At 40.7% G+C, this 22,245-nt stretch overlaps 1 protein-coding gene across 1 annotated transcript in view; it reads right to left on the bottom strand.

The window, feature by feature from the left end:
* The window catches only part of LOC111149725 (nebulin), a 201,455-nt gene that overhangs the window by 162,729 nt on the left and 16,481 nt on the right, over positions 1–22,245 (bottom strand). Inside the window, exons 9-20 of the mRNA XM_022507000.1 lie at positions 15,571–15,675; positions 14,829–14,936; positions 12,018–12,134; positions 10,246–10,350; positions 10,052–10,159; positions 9,855–9,959; positions 9,343–9,441; positions 8,197–8,301; positions 7,078–7,185; positions 6,879–6,992; positions 3,737–3,934; positions 969–1,076 (exon numbers count right to left, since the gene is read on the bottom strand). Coding sequence (XP_022362708.1) covers positions 969–1,076; positions 3,737–3,934; positions 6,879–6,992; positions 7,078–7,185; positions 8,197–8,301; positions 9,343–9,441; positions 9,855–9,959; positions 10,052–10,159; positions 10,246–10,350; positions 12,018–12,134; positions 14,829–14,936; positions 15,571–15,675 — 1,380 coding nt within the window. The remainder of the gene's footprint in view (positions 1–968; positions 1,077–3,736; positions 3,935–6,878; positions 6,993–7,077; positions 7,186–8,196; positions 8,302–9,342; positions 9,442–9,854; positions 9,960–10,051; positions 10,160–10,245; positions 10,351–12,017; positions 12,135–14,828; positions 14,937–15,570; positions 15,676–22,245) is intronic.

The following is a 22,245-nucleotide window of genomic DNA, read 5'->3' on the forward strand; positions in this document are numbered from 1 at the left end:
TTCTGAAAACCACCAACCCAAAAGAACTTTCATGAAAAACCTCTGGGATAAAATGTTGCTCACCGAAAGGAAGGAAAAGCACAGAATAAGAGAAACTTGAGTGTGAAGACAACCCTCACTCAGCACCTCTGTCCCTTCTTTATACAGACTGACGACCTTGATGATGGATTCACCTGACAGCAGTGGGAATGTTCCACTGTTGAAGAAGGGACAGAACCTGGCTTCGTAAAGAGTGCAAGGTCATCACTCCTTTTTCTCAGACTCAATAATAACTTATAGACTACTTCAAGGTCATCCAGAATAGGACACAGGGTAAAATACTTTAAGGAAAATTTCCGTAATATTCATTATATGCATTATTCATAAAACCAGAAAGTGTAAAGAATCTGCATGTTCACCAACTGGACAACCAAAATGCAATACAGCTACAAAGGAACACTAACTCAGCAATAATGAGGAATGAATTGCAGACACAGGCAGATATATAGATGAGCCTCAGAAACATGGTGCTAAGTGATGGAAGTCTGATGCAAAAGAAAGTTCTAGAAAAGTACAACTATAGAGACAGAAAGCAGATCTCTGGTTGCCCGGCATTGGAGATGGGAGCAGGAATTTTCCAAGAAAACTCTGATATACTAGCAGCATTTTATAATTCAATCATGGTGATGACTGTACAACTATATGAATGTATTAAAACTTGCCAAGGTGTACACTTAAAATACATGAAATTTGTGGTATGCAAATTAAACCCTGAAAAAGTTGTTTAAAATATTTTTTTCATGAATGGTTAACATCAATGATTTTGCTGATGTAAAGCTTATCTACCTGGATAATTCATGCCTGTGGTAAGTGCTTTTTTCTCAGCCACAACTGCTAGAGAATGAAGCAGTAAAAGGAGGCACTTCTATGGTTTGGGGCTTTAACACATCACATTCCAACTCTCTCTGTGGCACACGGGATGGCTTTACCTCATTCAGGATATCTGAAGCTCTCTTCACCTTTTCCATCTCTAAGGACCCAAAAGGTACCCAGCCACAACCTTTCATCCAGCTGTTGTAGTCAGCTTTGTACTCGACCTAAAACACCAAGAGAAAGGTTACAGTTCTCTGCTCAGCATCATCCTTATTCACAAAATCATTAATAATTTACCCCAAATGATGTTAAGATTCCTGACCAGCTTCCTTACTTCATACATTAAGGTTATTTCTTTTTTAAAGATATTACTTAGTTATTTGAGAGAGACAGAGTACAAGCTGAGAGTGGGGGTAAGGGACAGAGAGGGAGGGAGAAAAAGAATCCCAAGCAGACTCCGGGCTGAGCGTGGAGCCCAGCGTGGGGCTCTCTCTCAGACCCTGAGATCGTGACCTGAGCCAAAACCAAGAGTGGGACGTGGAACTGACTGAGCCATGCAGGAGGTGCCCCATATGAAGGTTATTTTAAGTATTTCCCTGGTGGGAGAATTTAACAGCCCTTAGGTTATTACTGTTCTTCTAGCTGGTCTATATTCCATTTCATCCTAATTTCTAACTGAAGGGAAGTATGTGGAACTCTAATTCCAAGCTGGACAAGTGCTATATTTAAAGCTATACTTCAAAGAATAAATAAAATAATTATATTTAGATAATCAAATGTGAGATGTCTGCTCCATGGAACTCCAAGTATTATGTTTCTTTGGTCAAATTAGGACCGGTGGCCACATTGAAGACAGATAATTTTGCTCATTTTCTGATAAGACTTGAGAGTAAATTTTGCACTATGTGTTTGCACACATTGCCCTTCATGTGTAACGGTTAGCTTAGGAGTGTTTCGATCCACTTTAAAATGGTTGCACTCAGGGGCACCTGGGTGGCTCAGTAGGTTAAGCTTCTGCCTTAGGCTTGGGTTGTGGTCTCAGGGTCCTGGGATTGAGCCCCGCATCTGGTTCTCTGCTCAGCAGGGAGCTTGCTTCCCCCTCTCTCTCTCTGCCTGCCTCTCTGCCTATTTGTGATCTCTGTCTGTCAAATAAATAAATAGAATCTTTAATAAATAAATAAATAAAATGGTTGCATTCATATAATTTGCTATGGAAAGCCATTATCATTTGGAATTTTTCCTATTTTTGAGACATACTTGATGCCATTAAAGTAATAGGCTACTCTCGGGGTGCCTGGGTGACTCAGTTGGTTAAGTGTCTAACTCGTGGTTTCAGCTCAGGTCACGATCTCATGGTTGTGGGATTGAGCCCTGAATCAGGCTTTGTGCTGGGATCCTCTCTCTCCTTCTCCCTCTGGCCCGCCCACCCACATACCCCAACTCTTGTCTCTAAAAAATAAATAAATAAATAAAATAACAGGCTACTCTTATTGTCTGGCTATGGATGGTACCTAAAACTTAAATTCTAGATATAAAATTCAAATCATTGTTCTTTAGCGTGGGTCTTTTAATTGGAATGAAAAATCAAGAAATTATTGGGTTCCTGCCTTTGAGAAGTTTAGTATACTTGGGAGAAAGAAACATAGCAAAATTAAAGAAATAATAATGCATAAAATAGGATTGTTAGTGATGGGAATTTAAAATGGTAGAGTTGCTGTAGAAAGAGGAGGATGGTTCCTCAAAAAATTAAAAATAGAATTACCATGTGATCTAGCAACTCCACTTCCGAGTATATACCAAAACAATTGAGAGTAGGATCTCAAAGGATATTGGTCACCTACGTCCATAGAAGCATTATTCAAAATAGCCAAGAGATAGGAGCAACTCAAATATCCACTGACAGATGAAGGAATAAGCAAAATGTGGTATGCACATACAATGGAGTATTATTCGGCCTCAAGAAGGAAGGAAATTCTGACACATGCTACAATATGCATGAAGTTTGAGGACATTCCATTAAGTGAAATAAGCCAGTAATAAACAAAGACTGAATGACTCTACATATATGCGGTCTGTAGAGTAGCCCAGTTCTTAGAAATAGGAAACAGAAGGGTGTCTGCCAGAAGCTGGAAGGAGGGGAAAAACACCGAGTTGTTGATCTGCTATAGCTTCAGTTTTCTAAGATGAAAAGGCTTTGGGAACTGGGTGCATGCCCACGTGAATATTATTAACTGCTGCTGAACTGTACACTTACAAAGGGTAAAGACAGCAAGTTTCATGTTATGCGTATGTTATGTGCTCACTACGTTAAAAAAATAGAACAGAATTGTTAGGATGAAATGTTCAATTGTGTAGCTCAAATTAATTTGCCTAAACAAGTTTTCATCTGCAGAAAAAAACCTCAGTGATTATGAAAATTGATGCTGTAAATGATAGAAGATACTTTATTTTCAGACAAGATAGCTATCCAGGTAAAAAGTTATTGAGAACAATGAATGAGATCACTGTGATAATAACAAAGATAATAACAGTGAATGTTTACTGAGAATTCACTGGGGCCTGACACTAAGCTAAGTATTTGCATGCATTTAAATTCTCAAAACAATTCTTTTACTTTATTCCAATTTCACAAGGACGACTTGAGACTCAGCAAGGTTGATAGCTTTCCCAAAGGGACAGAGTGATGAGGTCATGCTAGACCTAGGTCTCTCTAACTCTAAAGGGCACACGCTCCTCCAGCCATAAGGGTCATTTCCCGTTACATACTTGCTCCATACAGAAGACAATGACAATACTGAGGAATGTCAAAAAAATCTCACTCCACTTAAAGATTATTTCCGTTTCCACCTTAGAAACAGGGAATAGAGAAAATCCGATTACTCACATCACTCTGCAGTGCATAAGCCTTCTTGGCGAGATCCACGTTGATGCTATCGGGAGGGTAGCTGTAATTGTGCAAGATGTGCTTATAGTCCACATCGCTAGCAATCTCCTGAGATTTCTTAGCTTGAGTGACTTGGAGCATATCAAGAGGGGCCGTGTAGATAGTCTTTGACTTCTCATAGTCTTTGCGATATTCACGCTGTGAATAGGAAATTTCCATTTATTACCACAAACCCTCAATGGATTTCCAGACAGGCATAGAAGTCTCTCACAAACAACAAACACAAGTTACAGAAGCACATTCCAATAGCTGAGTAGTTATTTTTTCCTAAAATCTGTGCATATGTTACACATTATTGAACCCTTTCCCTCCAAAAAAGTCAAACGTGGACATATCTGAACAAATCTCTTTTTAGATAAAAGAGCAACTTTCAGACATCAGGAATGGGCCACAGCTTCTGTGCCTGACAGGTATTTTATTTTAACACAGGGTTTTGCAAGGACCATTAACAAGTGTTATTTTTACTGAAGTCATCTAATCCTTGATCTGTTTTCCAATAAAAAAAAATTTAATGGTAAAAATTATATGACGGTCATTCCATACTTCGGACTTTATAAAATGACTACTTTGTGAATAAAGCTGTCCTCTTGACTACTTGGCTTTCCTAACGTCATCTTTAAATGGTTACAGATTTTTTTTTTCCCAACCTGGCTATTCTACTTTTGACAGTAGATAAGCCCCACTGAGAATCCCAAAGGTTTTTTTCATACCAAGTTTAATTTTGGTAACGATTTAAAAGAAGCTTCAGATTGCAGCAGTAATAAGACCTCAAAGGAGAAAAGTTTGTGAAACTGAGCCATGAAAGTAACCTTGGCACTTATTACAGTGTTCTCATAAACCAAATGTCTTGACTGAGCCTCAGAAAGTACTTTCATTGGCTGGCTTTCTGGAATGTTAAGACAGGGTGCTAATTAGGTCAAAGCCCCAGCTTCATCATGTCCACTCATCAATTACTTAACAGGAAAGAAAAATTCTGACCCAGTGCCTGTAGGAAAATTCTAAACTTGTTATATCCCCACATAATCACAGAAGCATTAAAGACTGACCCAAGGTAGCAAGTATCCATGTGCCTTATAAATCTTCTGTAGCAATTCCTTTTGAAAACAACCTGATTGTTTAGCTTAGGGAATGTGATTTTCCTTCTAAATATTTTTGTGGGCAGTCACGTTCACTGAATAAACTTATCACTTAATTGTAAAATCTAGACTCTGGTTTATGAAAATAAAATATGGAAACTTTCTGACAGTGCTAGAACACTGAAAAAAATACAGTTTGTCTTTATTAGAAATAACTTGGGGGGATCCTGGGTGATTCAGTCGGTTAAGAGTCTGCCTTCAGCTCAGGTTATGATCCCAGGGTCCTGGGATGGAGCCCTGCATCGGGCTCCCTGCTCAGCAGGGGGCCTACTTCTCCCTCTTCCTCTGCAGCTCTTCCTACTGGTGCTCTCCTGCTCACACTCTTGCTCTCTCTTTCAAATAAGTAAATAACATTTAACAAAAAGAGAGAAAGAAAAAAAGAAAGAAACTTATAGGAGCGCCTGGGTGGTACAGTCGGTTGAGTGTCCAACTCTTGGTTTTGGCACAGGTCATGATCTCAGGGTTGTGGGATCAAGCCCCACATTGGGCTCCACGGTCAGTGTGGAGTCTGCTTGAGATTCTTTTTCCCTCTCCCTCTGCCCCTCCCATTCATGCTTTCTCTTTCTGCCTTCTCTAAAATAAATCTTAAATAAATAAATAAATAAACTGAAAAGCAATGTTGCAACGACAATGATGTGTGGAAATGTTTTTGACCAAATTGTTTTTATTCTTTTGTTCCTGTCCTTATCAGTTCAAACAGGCATCTACGTATATAAAATGTAGTCAAAGGTCCAAATGGCCTTAAAAGATTCTCTTTAAAAGCTTTGCATGTTCCATATCTGCAGCTAAGCATTTAGCCTGGATAGTATGTGAAAATGATTCATCATTGACTAGCTTTTTTGGTTGCCAATATCAATCAATTAACAAGTATTTACCAAACACTACTATGTGCTTAGTGTTCTAATGGTACTGTGATGAGATAAAGAACAAAAGACAAAGATACATGTGCTGTCAATAGACAGCTATAACCTTTGGAACTGAGAAGGGATAAGGAACTAGTAAAAAATACGATGTATGTGAGCACTGTATATTGACATAATTCAGTGTGAAGCTATCAGAGAAAGTTACTGAATACAGGATGTTTTATAATCACATAGCACACTATATAATCACATAGCACACGCAAAATGAATTAAAGAAGTATATATAGATAATTATATGAACACATGGTTGAAAATACAAACATTCTTCTATTTAATTATGAAAAAAATATTTGCAAGCTATGCTGAACAGTCTTTCCACTCTTAAGGAATTCTCTAAACATTCTTTAAACACAGTATACGCTGCAATTTGCAGTTGGTGTTTTCTCCCCTGCAGTAAGAATTTTAACTCAAAGATGAGAGTTGGCCCATAGATAAGCCTTAGGAATCTATAAATTCTCTGCAATTCAGACAAAAGGTATGAAGAAAAAGTTCATTTTTCTAGATGAGTGATCCAAGTCTTTTATCAGATTCTCAAAGGGGCCTATAATCCCTATAATCAGTGCAGTGTTTTCCTTGAACCTATGCTGGTAATAACTGCTAAAGTCAATAAAGAACAATGACAGTTAATAATAAGATTTTTGTCTGTGACTCTGATTCTCTTCCAATATAAAGACAGTTTTAAAACCATAATTTTAAAGGTTATTTTTCAATCAAAAGAAAATATGAAAATATCTACTGATGTTTTCAAAAAGTTCTGAGAATTAAAATCAATATTCTATTAAATAACAAAACATACATTTTTTAAAATGAAATGGACATAATTATAAATCAGTAATTTCTCTCCTCAAACACTGAAAGGTACAAGAATATGGGAAATCATTCTGCTTCTGAAGTTTATCCCCAGCAGTTTGCTGTGAACAGGACAGAGCCCATGGATATGGAATCCTTTTACTTGCTACCACCCCTGGGCATGTAAACAGGGATACCATCTTGAAAACGAGACAGATTTACAAAGACGCTCACCTCACTCTGGTTTTTGGCCGTCTTCAAAGAGTGCAGCATCTTGGGGTCATCATTAATGCTCAGGGCTCCAATCATTTTCCCTTTATTTTTCTCATAGTCTTTCTTGTACATCACCTGTAAAGACATCACATGTGCTGGTTCCCACCCACCCAGAACCGTCACGGCGGGCCCCCTGCCCAGGCGCCCAGGCCACACTCACATCGCTGGCGATCTTGCTGTTGGCCTTGGCTGCCAGCAGGGGAATGGCGTCCACTTTAATGTCGAATTTCTTCGCTTTGCTCTTCTCCCAGTCATGCTTGTAGATATTCTGGACAGAAACATTTTAACAAAGGAATCAGCAAAAATGATATGCATGTTTACCACACTTTAAAGAGTAATGAGCATCTCAATACTCAGGCTTAATGCGAAATAAATGGACCATTTTTATTGTCCAGAAAATTGTGCATATTTTGGTCATTTCTCTTCAAGCTGAAGCTTCTAACTTCCCAAGCTCAAGGTTCTCTACTCCTCACTAGAATCTTTCATCAAATTAACCTCATTTAGCGACCATACTAATATCTGATTCCTAACACTGAGTACTTCACAGAGTGGCACAAATGTTCGATAGTTAATTTACTTTTTGTGATCTAAAGATATCACTCTCATTTGATCTCAAAGTCCTCTGAAAAGTCCTGACTCATTACAATACTCATTGATGCTGGATAACCTGAGTACTTATTTATAGAATTGTGGAAGAAACGGAGATCTACCCTACTCCTCCAAGGGGAATTTGACTTTTCTCTATAATTAATTTTTGAAAATGAAAGGTAGCAATGGATACTTGGCCTTAATGCCTTTTGAATACCCTGTAAATCTTAGTGTAAGCTCTCTTACACGTAGAAATGAGCACCATTTATGGGAAATAAGGGGCATTACACATCTGAGGAATAAATAAAATGAAACTATCTAAAAAACCAGGCCCTGGGTGAAAATTAATTATAGCATAGCATAAATGAATATATGGCTAAAATCTCTAACAGTATGATTCACAGTTACACCTACATGAGTGGTGGCATTTGGAGGGTTGGTTAAAACATACTAAGACTGAAAAAAAAAAAAAACCATACTAAGACTGTCTGATTGTATGAAGCTACTTACAACATTGCTATCTACATTTACAAGGTGAATTCAAAGATATGTGGGCAGAGGCACAGGGACGTGATACACAGGTTAAATGTTCTTCCCATCTTGAACACAGACGTGTTTATTCAGTGAAGCAATCCAGAAATAAAAGCACAGGTTGTCAGGATAGCCCATGGCATAGTACACGGGAACTTACATCACTCAGGTTATAGGCGTTGACTTTGTGCTGGAGGAGGGCAGGAGTATCTGGAGGTATGTGGCACTTGAACTTTTCACTTTCATGCTTTGCTTTGTAGTTCAGCTGAGACAGAAAGTGAGACAGACAGACAGAGAGGGAGAGAGACAGACAGTAAAGGAGACAATTAGTTCTAAAGAAGAACTGTCCCCAAATACAAAAACCTTGTGTGGTACATTTCATAAAATAAAATGTAAAATACATTTTGTTTAAATAACTGACAGCGTTGTTAAGATCAAGACACAAGTCCAGAACTAGGGTGGGCCACTCTGCGTTATCGATAACACGGGTGATATCACACCTGTCACTGGCGTAGGACTGTCCTGGAAGGTGATGGCTGTCTCACATATGCTGCCTCTCCAACCATACCACAATGGGCCCTCGGAATCAGGGGACTCTGAGACTCACAGCCCTTTCTCTCTTATCATTGTCAATGCTCACTTTCTGGGAACATGTTCTAACAAACCTAGTTATGTCCCCACATGTACATTATGGTTTGTTAAGACTCTTATGTGAAGACTTGATTTCTGGTCATAAATTGACTAAGGTTACTTTCACTGTTTTGTTTAGTTCAACACAAGCTTGGGAGTTCATACTTAAAACTCATGTGATAAAACTTATCTCAAAAACTCCATTTCCCAAAAATGTATTTGAGACAGAGACATCTCATGTATTGAATATTCGCTCTGGGCCAGGGTATTTCCTATGCTCATCCCTCCTTCCATTTACTCTTCAAAGCAACCACAAATTACAAAAGGGCAATAAGAGGCATAGAGAGGTTCAACAGTTTGCCTGTGCTGCCAGGTTGTAAAGACAGAGCTGGAATTTTACCCAGTCTTGTCTGACTCAAGAACTCATGTTCTTTCCAGGGCAGTAATGTACATCAGTTCCCCTTCTAGAACCAGCTATCATTGATACCCATCCAAGAAGATGCAAGGCAAGTAAATAAGGAGATATTTTAGGTGATTACGAATATAGACAAGTTAAATTTGCTAAAACATACTTAGCCTTTTTTTGGTAAATGTGACAAGTCACTGGATTTTATATGCAGAGTTATGTTAGGTTATCCCTCCCAACTGGATTTTCTGCATATTTAAAGGAACTTACATCACTCAGTTGTTTGGAATTGACCTGGGCTTGCACCAGAACAGGAGAGTCCGTAACTTGAGTGAATTTTGTCTTATCTGGATGGACTTTGTAGGTATGCTATGGAGAAAAAAGGAATCATTTTAGGAGTCAAATCCAAGTTGGCCTAGAGGCCAAGGAAGGAGAATCCATTCCCCAAAGGAAAAGAAACTTGTAGTTAATCAAACCCACGGCTCTCTTCTGATTAGACTGCCCTGTTTTTGACAGATACTGTCACATCTGTACAAGAAACTTTCTCATTCTTCAGAATGAAGAATGAGAAATAACCCTCCTTTGGGGAAATGAACTAGAACTAGCTCTTGAAATGTATGGATGACAATAGGGGAAATCAGTTCATCTACTACAAGATAAATTTTGTTTCTTGCAATTTCCTTGCTTGCATTTATTTGAGAAGTGTTTTAACATTGTAGGTATTTCTTAACCCCTAGAGGCCACAGGCGGCAGGATGTTCCAAGTTCCTATCACAGACTCACATCTTTACACTGATCCAGTTTCTTGATTGCTTCATATTCTTGAGTTATAGTCTGAGGGAAGAAGCCTTTGCCTCTGTCTTCTTCATATTCTGCTTTGTAGTTTTTCTAGGAGGAAAAGAAATCAGATATAAGGATGCAACCATTTATTCATGCCCTAAGGACGTGTTGGAAAGCTACCGGATTGTCTTGGCACTTACGTCACTGTTTTGAGCTGTAACTTTCATGCAGTGCGTATGGTATGGATCCTCAAAGCTGCCGACATAATGTCCCAAAATATTCTTCAAGTAGGAATCTTTGTATTTAGTCTGAAAGACAAAACACATTTCATGTATTTATTGGGGGAAATAATGGATCTCTTCTTAACAGAAGTAGTGACCACAGGACTGCTTACATCACTAGTGAAGTTGTGCAGAACTGTATCAAGTTGAAATTTGGGGGTTTCGCAGTAATTTATGCTCTTTGCCTTTGTCTTTTCATAGTTTTCCTTGTATAGTTTCTGTCAAAGAAAAAAAAAAATCAGTTAAAGTAGACTCCTGTCACTCCCACACTGATTGTAACACTTGTATTTCCCAACACTCAACAAAAGAAGAAGAAAAAAATATATCGCCTGCCAATTGTCTTAAAAATTGACAATCAGACATTGGGATGTGGTGAATGATAAGTTTCTTCTATTAGCAATGACTGTAAAGCTTAGGTTTTCAATGGTCACCAAAGGATCTAGAAACTAGTACACTGACTCAGACCAAGACCTTAGTTGTGGCGAGTTGTGTGTATTTCAGCTCTGCTAGGTCTTCCCTCCCCCAACTCACACACTCGTCCCTCACTGATGGTGTCACGACAGACACGAATATTCTGAGCAACAGTGAATTTTTTTTTTAAATAAACCTTCACAAAAAAGTTGAGTATATGCTGAGAAGTACATGCACGCTCTTCCTCCTTCCACCAAGGGAAAAGCCTTCTGCAAACAGATAGTGTATCTTAAAATTACAGTATACCCAAGAACTCAGATGATAAACCCACTCACTCTTCTTCTCCGCTAGGATGTCAATTTAGCTCTAACAATAACAAAAAACAACTATTGATTTTAAAGGTGCAACTGAGAAAGTAGGTCTTGTCACTTTCTCATGTTGGGTTTAGAGACTGTAAATGGTGCTATTTGGTTTTCAAATTTTTATATTGTTCTCTTTATCAGCAAAGGAGATTTGAACCCGGGCTTTTAGATGTTTGCTAAAGATGACCTTCATCTAGGAAACAGGAGACCTGTTTTGCACTGATTTCCCAACAGGGCTATTTGGACAGACACACTGACTCTCTCACCTGCCACCCCAAATCCACTCACCCCCTTCATCAATTGCATGTACACATTTCTATGGTGCTGACTTAATTTGAGGGACAAAGAAAACTAACCTGCAGAGAGAACCATGTATAATTCTCAAATACTGGGAAAGCTTAATACAGTGTAACTATAAGGGAAAAATGCAACTGATCACATGTTCAGTCTCTTTATGTACAGGCAAAGTGGTCTCAGGCTTCTAGTCTCTTAATGCCATTTCTCACTTATCCAATCAATTTTAAATCTAATGGATTGGTCAGACTCTTAATTCCACATGGAGAAACTCCTGTGAAGGCTCAGGGAGCCATCTTTTTTAAGTCATACTGTCTGCAAATGGTTGTTTCTAGGGACAGAATCTGCACAGAGAATGGTGGAGGCAAGGGGAAGAAGCGGTGAGACACGGGACATTTGTCCTTGCCCCGCTTGATGAACACAAGGGCAGGGCACACGCACAATTTCATCTCTCACTCTCCTCCCCTTTCGAAGTCTCCTTCTGCCTGGGTCAGATCACATGTATTTCCTACAGTGTACTCTTTGTCCATATGGAAGCTCAGGCACCAGAGCCTATAAGCAAATGAGGATTTCTCTGCCCACTGAGCTAAATCCATAGCCCCCCCCACCAAAACTGACACACATCATACTCAGAGGCATGCCTGTCTTCCTGTGGGTAAATGGTTCCAGGGGAACTGCGACACTAGAATCTTAAAGTATTTGCAAAGTTATATATGCACTTAGTCATTTAGTTATATATGTATTATAGGAGCAAAATCTCATCTCTCTGGCAGCTAAGGTTAAAAAAAAAAAACACTTTTTGACAAGAATGTACTTACATCACTCAGGGCATTTCCTGCCGCCTTCAGCTGCTGGAGCAGTGGGTTCTCTGAAGCAGGAAGTACATTATAATCTGCTTTTCCCTTATTCTTTTCATAGTCTTCTTTGTATTTTACCTGTATGAGTGAAATAAAATGAGAAAGTAATGCTGTGGGTTATTTTTGCTCTCGTCTCTATTATGGATATTATGACATGGTTTTGCAATCAATTTTCTCTCTAAAAGAGTGGCAGCTTGACATTTTACAAACAAAATACTCCTAGTAGCTCATAACAGCAGCAGAGCAAGTGCATCAATATCCAGGCTAACTTCTCTTCCCATTCATTTATTCATTCAATAATGTCCATAGGGGATCAATTATGCACTGGCTCTGGGACAGGTCCAAGAAAGAGTAAGACCTGGTCCCCGCCCTCAAAGAGAAAAAGACACACATAGATAATGACAGAGCCTCATGTCCCAGACACTTGCTGCTCCACAACCCTCATTTAGCTCTTAGCCTCCAGCTGCCTAATTGCCAACACACTGTTAAAGAAAGCAAACCAGAAGCATCCTCAATCGTATGCTTCATCTGTGGCTGTGCGTGAGCATGTGTGTATCTAATGTACATCAGAAGCGAGAGGAAAGGGCTGGAGGCTAGATGAAGGATGACAACCTCGCCTCTTCTTTCCGCCCTCCCACTTTGCACCTTCAATTCCAGCTTTAGCAGAAGCTTTTTTTTTTTTTTAAGATTTTATTTATTTATTTGACAGAGAGAGATCACAAGTAGGCAGGGAAGCAGGCGGGGTAGGGGGGGGAAGCAGGCTCCCCGCTGAGCAGAGAGCCCGATGTGGGGCTCGATCCCAGGATCCTGAGATCATGACCTGAGCTGAAGGCAGAGGCTTAAACCACTGAGCCACCCAGGCGCCCTAGCAGAAGCTTTTAATGAGCGCCCCAAAGCCCCTATCAGGAACATGCCCAAAGGGAGAACAAGAAACCGATCCTAGTTCTGACCCTGATCCTCAGTGCCTGCCATTTATTGTGGCAACACAGCTGTAGAATACACAACAGTTCAAAGACTCCTAGGTAGCTTACCAACATTTGAGAACCTCAAAAACCAAATATAATCAGTTTGGTCTCCAAAGGCAGGAGATACACAGCTGAAAGACTGAGGCACCACCCTCTACAGCAGCCACAGAAGACTCACAGGGAATACTCTACAGGAATGAAAGACATAACTTTCTATCTTACAGAATTATGAACTTTATTGAAAAATGGAACCAACCAGAAAAGAAATTCCACACACACCCTTATCTCCCTACCTACATCTGGGATATGTGGCCTCTTCTCCTGTTTATGGATAAACTGTCGGTACTTGTGGCAAAGTTTCCCCTCCTGTTAAGTACCAGAACCCTTCCCCTTTCACCTACTCAAGGATATCACTCCAGCCACTCTTTCTGCCTCCGAAAGAGATTATTTTCCTTCCACAGTGTGGATTTTTCCCATCAACGCAGATACACAGTGTCTTTGCTATCTTAAAGGAATCCCCTCTTCACCCACGTATCCCTCAGCCACTACCTCATTTTCTTCTTTTCCTTTCAGGAAAATACTTTGAAAAAGCTGAGTACAGTTATATTCTTCTAAATCTCTGTTCTCATCCACTCTTGAGCCCTCTCTAAGCAGACTCAACCAAGTTGCTCTTAAGTTCGTCAGAGACCAGACACGGGTAAATTCATGTCAGAAACCTCTGACACAGCTGATCACCCTCTTCTCCCTTCACTTGCTTCCCACTCTCTCCCAACTCTACTCCCACCTCATGGCACTGATGTGTTCGCATGGGGACACTCCAGAGTTCAGTCCTAGAGCTTTCAGTCTACATTTGCTCCCTTGATGGTGTCCGGTCTTACGATGTTAAATACTATCCATATACGGATGTCTTCCAAATTTATACAACCCTTCCCGATATCTCCCCTGAAACTTCAGTCTTGTGCAGTCAACTGCCCACTTAACATTTCCACTCAGATGTCTAAAAGGCATCTCAGGTCTTACATATGGGAAGCTGAGCCTATGTTTCCCCTCCAAAAATAATTATCCAGTCCTTCCACACTCTTCCCTCTCTTGTAAAGGGAAATCCCATTCATGCAGTTGCTTAGACCCAAACTTTCTTCCCATATCCCACAACCAACCCAACAGCAGACCAGATCAGCTCTACCTTCAAAGTACATCTCATCACCTGCCCTGCTCTCCTCCTGATCCAAAACATGACTGTCTTGCACCTGGAGACTGAAATAGCTTCCTAGGTGATGAGACCTTCTTGCTTTCACTCCTTCAGCAGAGCCAAGGGCAGGATTTGAGTCAAGTCTGATTAGCTCTGAAGTTTATACGCTTTCTAGTGCTAGAATGCTGAGGAATCTATTTACCAAAGTCTGCTCTATAGAGTATATGAACATATCCATGGATCTCTGTATCTTCTCTGTGACCAGATTCTCACCAATTAGTAGGAAAATTTAAAAAATTATAATCATGAGTGTGGGAATGTCCATGTTCAGAGAAGTTTGCCAATCGTATTTTCTTGAGGGGGTCCTTCTGTTGGAGAGCACAACCTTTCTACTTGCAGGTATCAAAAGGTCCTTTATGAAATATTAAAGATAGTACTTAAGTATTGTTAATGCTCATACTAGCAAAATTTTTCAAAAATTTGGTAGCCTTATAACCCCAAAGTACTTTTTTTGTTGTTGCCCAAGAACTTTTTTTTTTCATTACTTACAAAATTAAGAGTTATAAAAAGTCCACCCCCAACAAGACCATCATAACACATGAGAGCATTTCCCCATACCTTGCTAGCTGCTACCCCAGCTTGTTTATTCACTTTGTACTCCGGTGTTTCCGTCTGCATGAAGTAGATCTGGTCTTTCATATTCTCAAAATCTTCCTGGTATTTTCTCTGTAAGACATTAAACATGCTGGAGAACTGCTGTGAGCACAGACTGTGCAAGGGTTCACACAGGGGAACAGGGGCCACTTGGAGAGCTTATGCATAGCCCCATTCCTCTTGGCTTATGCAGATCAGGTTACAATGAGAGATGGTAGGGCCATCACAAAAACAATGAGCAATTTAACTGAGACTTAGAGCAATTGCAAGAGGCTGAAAACTACCCTCTAAGAAGGAGCTCCCAGGGCTAGGGGCAGAGAATTTCAGAGAAAAGGAAAAGAGTTTTTCAGTGAAGAATTTCTGGGAAGAAACTGGTCAGTTTCATAAATGTAGTTTGGGTTCCCCAGGCAAAGAATAAATTTAAAAGGGGACCCTTTAACCTGTACTCACTTTGAAACCCTACTGTTCATATGAAAATTGAGGCAAGAATAATGTAATCTGAGTAAAACAGTATTTCTCAAAAGGGAGGGAAGACTGGGAGATTTCTTTCTGGTTAGGAACTCTACACAGGTCTTGTCCCCAAGAAGAGTCCACTACCTAGACTCTAATGTTCTGGTACCCCTTCAGGTGTAGTTGGGGACTAGAAGTTATAAAGGAAAGGGTCACCTTTCATCCTAAGAACATCTGGCCATTTCTTCCTACTTACTGTGCTGATGTTATCAGCATTCATTCTGGCAGTAGCAATTTCAAAGCAAGGTGTCTCACTCCATTTGCCTTTGATTTTATTTTCATAGTCTGCCTTGTATTTTTGCTACGAGAAAAAAGAAGACAAGACAAAATATAGGAAATACAGAAATTGACAAGTAAGATAGAAAAGTAATAAATGGGCAGCTTTAAAAAACATCTTTTAAAATAAAAAGATATCTTGATTATGGCCCTTCTTAAGTTCTTAATAGAAGTCTTCAAACCTTCTAGCATAGTGTCAACAAGAAAGTTGAGCAGTGGGTAGAGGTAATAATTGACCCTCTTCTTGTCGAATCTGGGGACTTAGTTCATTCAGAACTTACAGATATCCTCTGATGTTTGAGGTAGGAGACTCAGAAGCATACTCCACTTGTATTTCAGAGTTATAATAAAACCCCTAAACCCCAGGTTTCTATGCCAGATGAACTTATTTCTGAGCTTTACCAATACTCCTAGTTATCCAGAAAGCAATACAAAAATCTGGCTTACAGACTAATTTTAAGTCTTTCCAGTTGAGACTTAAAGAAATTTTAATGAGAACTGGCAAGCAATTCAAAAATTGCCCCATCTTACTCCCAAACACCACCCCACCTGAACTTCAGGCTGTGGGCATCTAGAAGACTGGAATTATGTCTTCTTTATGTTTATATCCTCGGAATCTAACACAAACTGCAGCACGCACAAGTGGCCTCATAAATGCATGCTCAAATACACTGAATTGAGCTGAGTCAATGATATGTGGCTTCAAACTACCTTGGCCTTATACTGTTCTTAAAATAAAATTAAATTACTCAATCCCAAATCTGGGCATATAAGCCAAAGCCAGAGCTGGGTTACAGCAATTTCCCCTTCTTGGGAAATGTGTTAACAGATACAACCAATGAGCCTCAAGGTTTCTGCACACCTACACCCCTACTATACTCTCCAAGAGAAAAGAACGTTGCTTTCTGGTATACCTTTAACAGAACCAGTGCCAAGGAGGAGTGATGTGTTGAACTAGTGAGTATGAGTTGAAGGATGCTCAATCCTTCCTCAAATGCACATACCCTTTCTTCTCAAGAGCTTAATATGCCAATCAATAGCCAAGTGTTTTTCGTAACTATAAATTTTAGAGTCTTGGGCCTGAGTCCAGAAGCTCTGGGCCCAAGACTGGACTCTTAACATTACCAAAGGTGTGACTTAGCTTCTCCAAGTTTCAGGGTTCTCAACCATAGCACCAACAACATTCCACATTAAGATTAAAAAGTTCATGGGACGCCTGGGTGGCTCAGTTGGTTAAGCAGCTGCCTTCAGCTCAGGTCATGATCCCAGTGTCCTGGGATCGAGTCCCACATCGGGCTCCTTGCTCATCAGGGAGCCTGCTTCTCCCTCTGCCTCTGCCTGCCATTCTGTCTGCCTGTGCTTGCTCTCTCCCTCTCTCTCTGACAAATAAATAAAATCTTAAAAAAAAAAAAAAAAAGATTAAAAAGTTCATACCCTGAAGAGTCCTAAGCAAATGCAGGCTATGATAACTCTAACAACTATGATGATAACATTGATAGCATAACAGAGTAAGAAACTGGAGAAAATTGTGTGAGTATTCTTTGATAGAAATCTTTGTCGAGATAATATTTACATTAAAGTAGCAATTAATGTGTACTCTCCTCTCTTGAAGCTTTAAAAAAATTGTAGTCAACTCTTCAGTCAATCAAAACAGACTTAGTCAAAAAGGATTTTTCGATTGACTGATTGCCTATAGAAGTATTTCTAAACTTTTTGGGGACTAGACCTCTTCAGATATCTGAGAAAGCTATAAAATGCCCATAAACACAACTTAGAGAATTCTTTTTTTCTTTTTTAAAGATTTTATTAATTTGACAGAGAGAGACACGGTGAGAGATGGAACACAAGCCAGGGGAGTGGGAAAGGGAGAAGCAGGCTCCCCACATAGCAGGGAGCCCGATGCAGGGCTGGATTACAGGACTCTGGGATCATGACCTGAGCCGAAGGCAGACACCTAACTGACTGGGCCACCCGGATGCCCCACAGAGAATTCCTGAATTACATGCACCCCAGGTTAAGATCTCCAATCTACATTCTTGGTGGGGGGGTGTTGCCATTCTTCTGCTTGGTGTCAAAGGAAAACAACTCCGATATTAGGGGGTAGGGGAAACAGAGCCCGATGCATCTCCAAAACTTTGTAATATAATTTAAAATTGAAAAGGCAGTATTCTTTTTTTTTTTTTTTTTTTTTTTTTTTTTTTAAGATTTTACTCATTTGTCAAAGACAGAGCATATAAGCAGAGGGAGCTATAGGCAGAGGGAGAAGCAGGCTCCCCACTGAGCAAGGAGCCTGATGTGGGACTCCATCCCAGGACGCTAGGATCACGACCTGAGCTGAAGGCAGAGGCTTAACTGACTGAGCCACCCAGGTGTCCCTGTAGCAGACATTCTTAATGAGGTCCAAACATGGGGTCATTATAGAGAAATAATAAGAAAATCACATATGTAGATTTGTTAAAAGAAAATTAAGTAAAAATTAATTCTCACATTAAGATACAGATACCCATTGTTTTAAAAAGATATTAAAACAAGATGCAGGGGTGCCTGGGTGTCTTAGTTGGCTAAATGTCAGACTCTTGGATTCGGCTCAGGTCATGATCTCAGGGTCATGAGACTGAGCCCTGAGTGGGCTCCACACTGGGTATGGAGCCTGCTTAAGATAGTCTCTCTTGCCTTCTGCCCCTTCCCGATGCCCTACCCCACTCGCACATTCTCTCTCCAAAAAAAAAGTAAAATAAAACAAGATGCAAAACAAGAGTTTAAGACCCCAGCACCCTCACCCAAAGTCCTCCCTGACTTCTCTCTCTTCATGAACCAGTAGCTAAAATGGGTCAGCTTGGAGGTGGATCTCTCACCATGCACCCCTGACTACTCGCAGGTCTGGGAAGATTTTCACTACAAGCGACTGAGGCTGCAGCTTGTTAACTGTTGAAAAAGTTATGGCCTTCCCTTCATTTACAGGTAGGAGAGGAGTTGAAAGAATAAAGGCCTGCAGCTTGAGGAATGAGAGGAAGAGAGAGGTATGTGTCTGCATGGGACCTCCTCTGTCCACTAAGCGGTTGACTCTACATGCCTGGCAGCAAGGCCTGAGTGTTTACGTGGGACACAGAGACGTTAACTGTACCAGGGGCCCCACACCCAACCTTCCCTCCTGCTCCACCCTAGTCCTTCTGTCTGACTGTCATGTTCCAAGTCAATCAATGGAAACCTGGAATCAAGAATGGATTTAACTTTCTCTAGGATTCTGTGTTTGTTCATTTAACAGAGGACAGCACATGGGGTCAGTTCAAGCTCTGGAACACCTTCTGTGGGCAAGAGAGTAACCGCAGGTCGATAGATGCAGTAAAATTGCTTCCTCAGACTGTAGCTCCTCCTCATCAGAAATGAGCTGAGAGGCTTGCATTGGGCCACAAACTAGACACCCTAATGTCCTTCTTAAACACATGGCTTTATTTTCGACTTTCCACATCTGCATCTGCGGTTCTGATGTGGTTATCAAATGGAAGGACGACAAAGCCTATTAGTTAATCACACTTCATTCTTTCTGTGAGTTGCTAAATACTAGGACTTCGGACAGCTTCGTTCACAGAAACGCGATTCTCTCACGCAGCTGGAGGGGTCCCGACTGACATTTTCATTGCCCATAGTGGCCCCAGGGTCGCTTTCCTAACTCAACCAAATCTCTTCTGATGGAATCAATGGAAGTTTCTCCCTAAGTCTTTGTGATAGAGGAGCTTCCGTGGTATTAGAAGATCAGAGCTTGGCATCTTTGTGGTGTGCAGCAGTATTTTCTGAAAGATGTTTTTAAAAATATTCCAGTGAAATACTAAGATAGAGCATACCCCAGCTCCACAGGGATGGAAGGTCCTGTGCTTGGGACCCTTCAGGACCTCACCCCAGGTACCTCTTTATCCCGGTTGTTCATCTGTAGCCTCTGTTATATAATAAACATAAGAGTGTTTCCCCTGAGTGCTGTGAGCCAATTATTAGCAAATTATCAAATATGAGGAGGGAGTCATGGGAAGCCTGAATTTAAGCCAGTCAGTCAGAGGTATGGGAGGTCCAGATTTACGACTGGTTGTCTGAAGTAGGGTCAGTCTTGTGGGTCTGAACCCTTAACCTGTGAGATCTGAGGCTAATTCCAGGTAGATAATGTCAGAATTGAAGTGAATTAATAGGGCACCGAGTTGGTGTCAGAATTGGTCAGTGTGGTACAAGACCCATTTGGTGGCAGGAGTGTGCACAGAAGTAAAGGAAACAGAGCTCTTCTTTTCAACTCTAGATCCCAGGGAGCTATCACTGGACATTCTAGCCTGGAATCTCACATTTTTCCTCACGTTATGAATCTAGAAGGAAGCAGAGAGGCAAGCACAGAGAGACTAAAGGGACTTCCCAGTGTTGTATTCAGAAACCCACCTCCAGCTGGCTGTGGCGTGCGCAGTGACCTCACCGGAATGCTCCCTCACATGAACCACCTGCCTGCCTATCCATCTGTGTTAGAGCTACAAAATGCGACTGAGCCCAGACAAGTGCTGCCGTGGAGCTGGTGGCTTTGGCCAAAGAGAAAAGTGAGAGAACGGATTCTGATAGATCCAGTAAGGAAAGCTGGTAAACAACAGAATCAATATATAAGCCATATAATCATTGCAGATACACAATCATCATATTCACATACGAATGGAAGGGCGCCTGGGTGGCTCAGTTGTTTAAGCCTCTGCCTTCGGTTTGGGTCATGATCCCAGAGTCCTGGGATCGAGTCCTGCATCGGGCTCCCGGGTCTGTGGGGAATCTCCTTTTCCCTCTGACCTTCTCCCCTCTCATGCTCTCTTTTACTCTCTCTCCCAAATAAATCACCAAAATCTTTAAAAACAAGCAAACAGGGGCGCCTGGGTGGCTCAGTGGGTTAAGCCGCTGCCTTCGGCTCAGGTCATGATCTCAGGTCCCTGGGATCGAGTCCCGCGTCGGGCTCTCTGCTCAGCAGGGAGCCTGCTTCCCTCTCTCTCCCTCCCTCTCTCTGCCTGCCTCTCCATCTACTTGTGATCTCTCTCTGTCAAATAAATAAATAAAATCTTTAAAAAAAAAAAAAACAAGCAAACAAACAAACATGAACTGAAGGCTAGAAGACGAAGGGATGGATCTGGGAAACACAGACAAGGAAATGCTGGATTTGAATACCTAAGAGGGAGTAGATCAAGGAGGTTTTACCCATGTTGGAGAGCAAGGAAATGAGGATACTGAAACGTGGATCAAAGCCCATGATGGTGGGGAACACTTCAAGAGGACGGAGGCAAGTCCCACAGCTAAATCACCTCTCTCTCCTCCACCTCCAGCTCTAGTCCTCTTATTGGATGGTCTGTGGTTGGATGGACTGCTACCAATCACAAGTATTTCTTCCCAAAGTGAGTATTGTTTTAGATGTCCAGCAGCCATTAAAAACTTGGAATTTGGGTAAGACTGGGATGAACAGCCAAATCTAGTGACTTTCATCCACAGCCATCTTCCCTTGGCTCATATTGCTATTCCACAATGGCAAACCCATTGAAATGTCCAATGACGCCACCGTATCTGGTTGGAGTGGTGCGGTCCAACAGGCACCTCATGCAAGCCACCACTGTAACTGTAAATTTTCTAGTAGCCAATTTTTAAAATGCAAGAAGGAATAGGTGTGAAATTAATTTTAATAATATATTTTACTTAACCCAATAGATCCAACAAATGATTTCAATGTGTAATCAATATGAAAATTATGAGCTATTTTATATTCTTTTTATCCTAATTGTTCAAGACCCAGTGTCTATGTCATGCATATAGGACCCTCAGTTTATATAATCACATTTCAAATGCTCAGTGGTCACATGTGGATGATGGCCACTACATCGAGGAGTACAATTCTAGACTAACCGGCATGTCTAAATTAGTGGAGATTGATTACAGAGCTGGGTGGCTCAGTGGGTTGGGCCTCTGCCTTTGGCTCAGGTCACGATCTTAGGGTCCTGGGATCGAGGCCCGCATGAGACTCTCTGTTCAGCAGGGAGCCTGCTTCCCCCTCTCTCTCTGCCTGCCTCTCTGCCTACTTTTGGTCTCTGTCGAATAAATAAATAAAATCTTTAAAAAAAAAAAGGCATTTTTTTTAATCATGTTCAAGTACCCACATTGCACCCTCAAATAAGCTAAGTGTGCTGCATTAGTAAGATATCATTTAAAATATGCTTTAAATAAAAATTAAAAATAGATTTGTTTTCCAAATGACCATTTGAAAGAGGGTTGTACATTTTCTTCAAAAAAAAAAAGATCAGTGATCCTTGTTCCCTAATCTTATTTAAGTATGAATATTTTCAGCAGACCAGCTCTTTCTGGACAGTTCTAAAGTTCATTTCTGCTTGGCCCTGGGGAAATTCCAGGGTCATGGCATTCCTGTTAGTGAAAATTTACTGTACTTATCAGCTCTATCATCCAAATAAGCCCTTGGTTATAGTTAGTAGTCTGCAACATCAGACATTAAAAACATCACTGAATAAACTTCATCTTTCATAATTTTTCTTCCTTCTCCTTTCTCAGAGACATCCTTTCCCACCAAATACCTAAATAAGATAGA

The sequence above is a fragment of the Enhydra lutris genome, unplaced genomic scaffold (genome assembly GCF_002288905.1).
Source record: "Enhydra lutris kenyoni isolate GAN:26980312 unplaced genomic scaffold, ASM228890v2 scaffoldscaffold1, whole genome shotgun sequence".
NCBI classification, from domain to species: domain Eukaryota; kingdom Metazoa; phylum Chordata; class Mammalia; order Carnivora; family Mustelidae; genus Enhydra; species Enhydra lutris.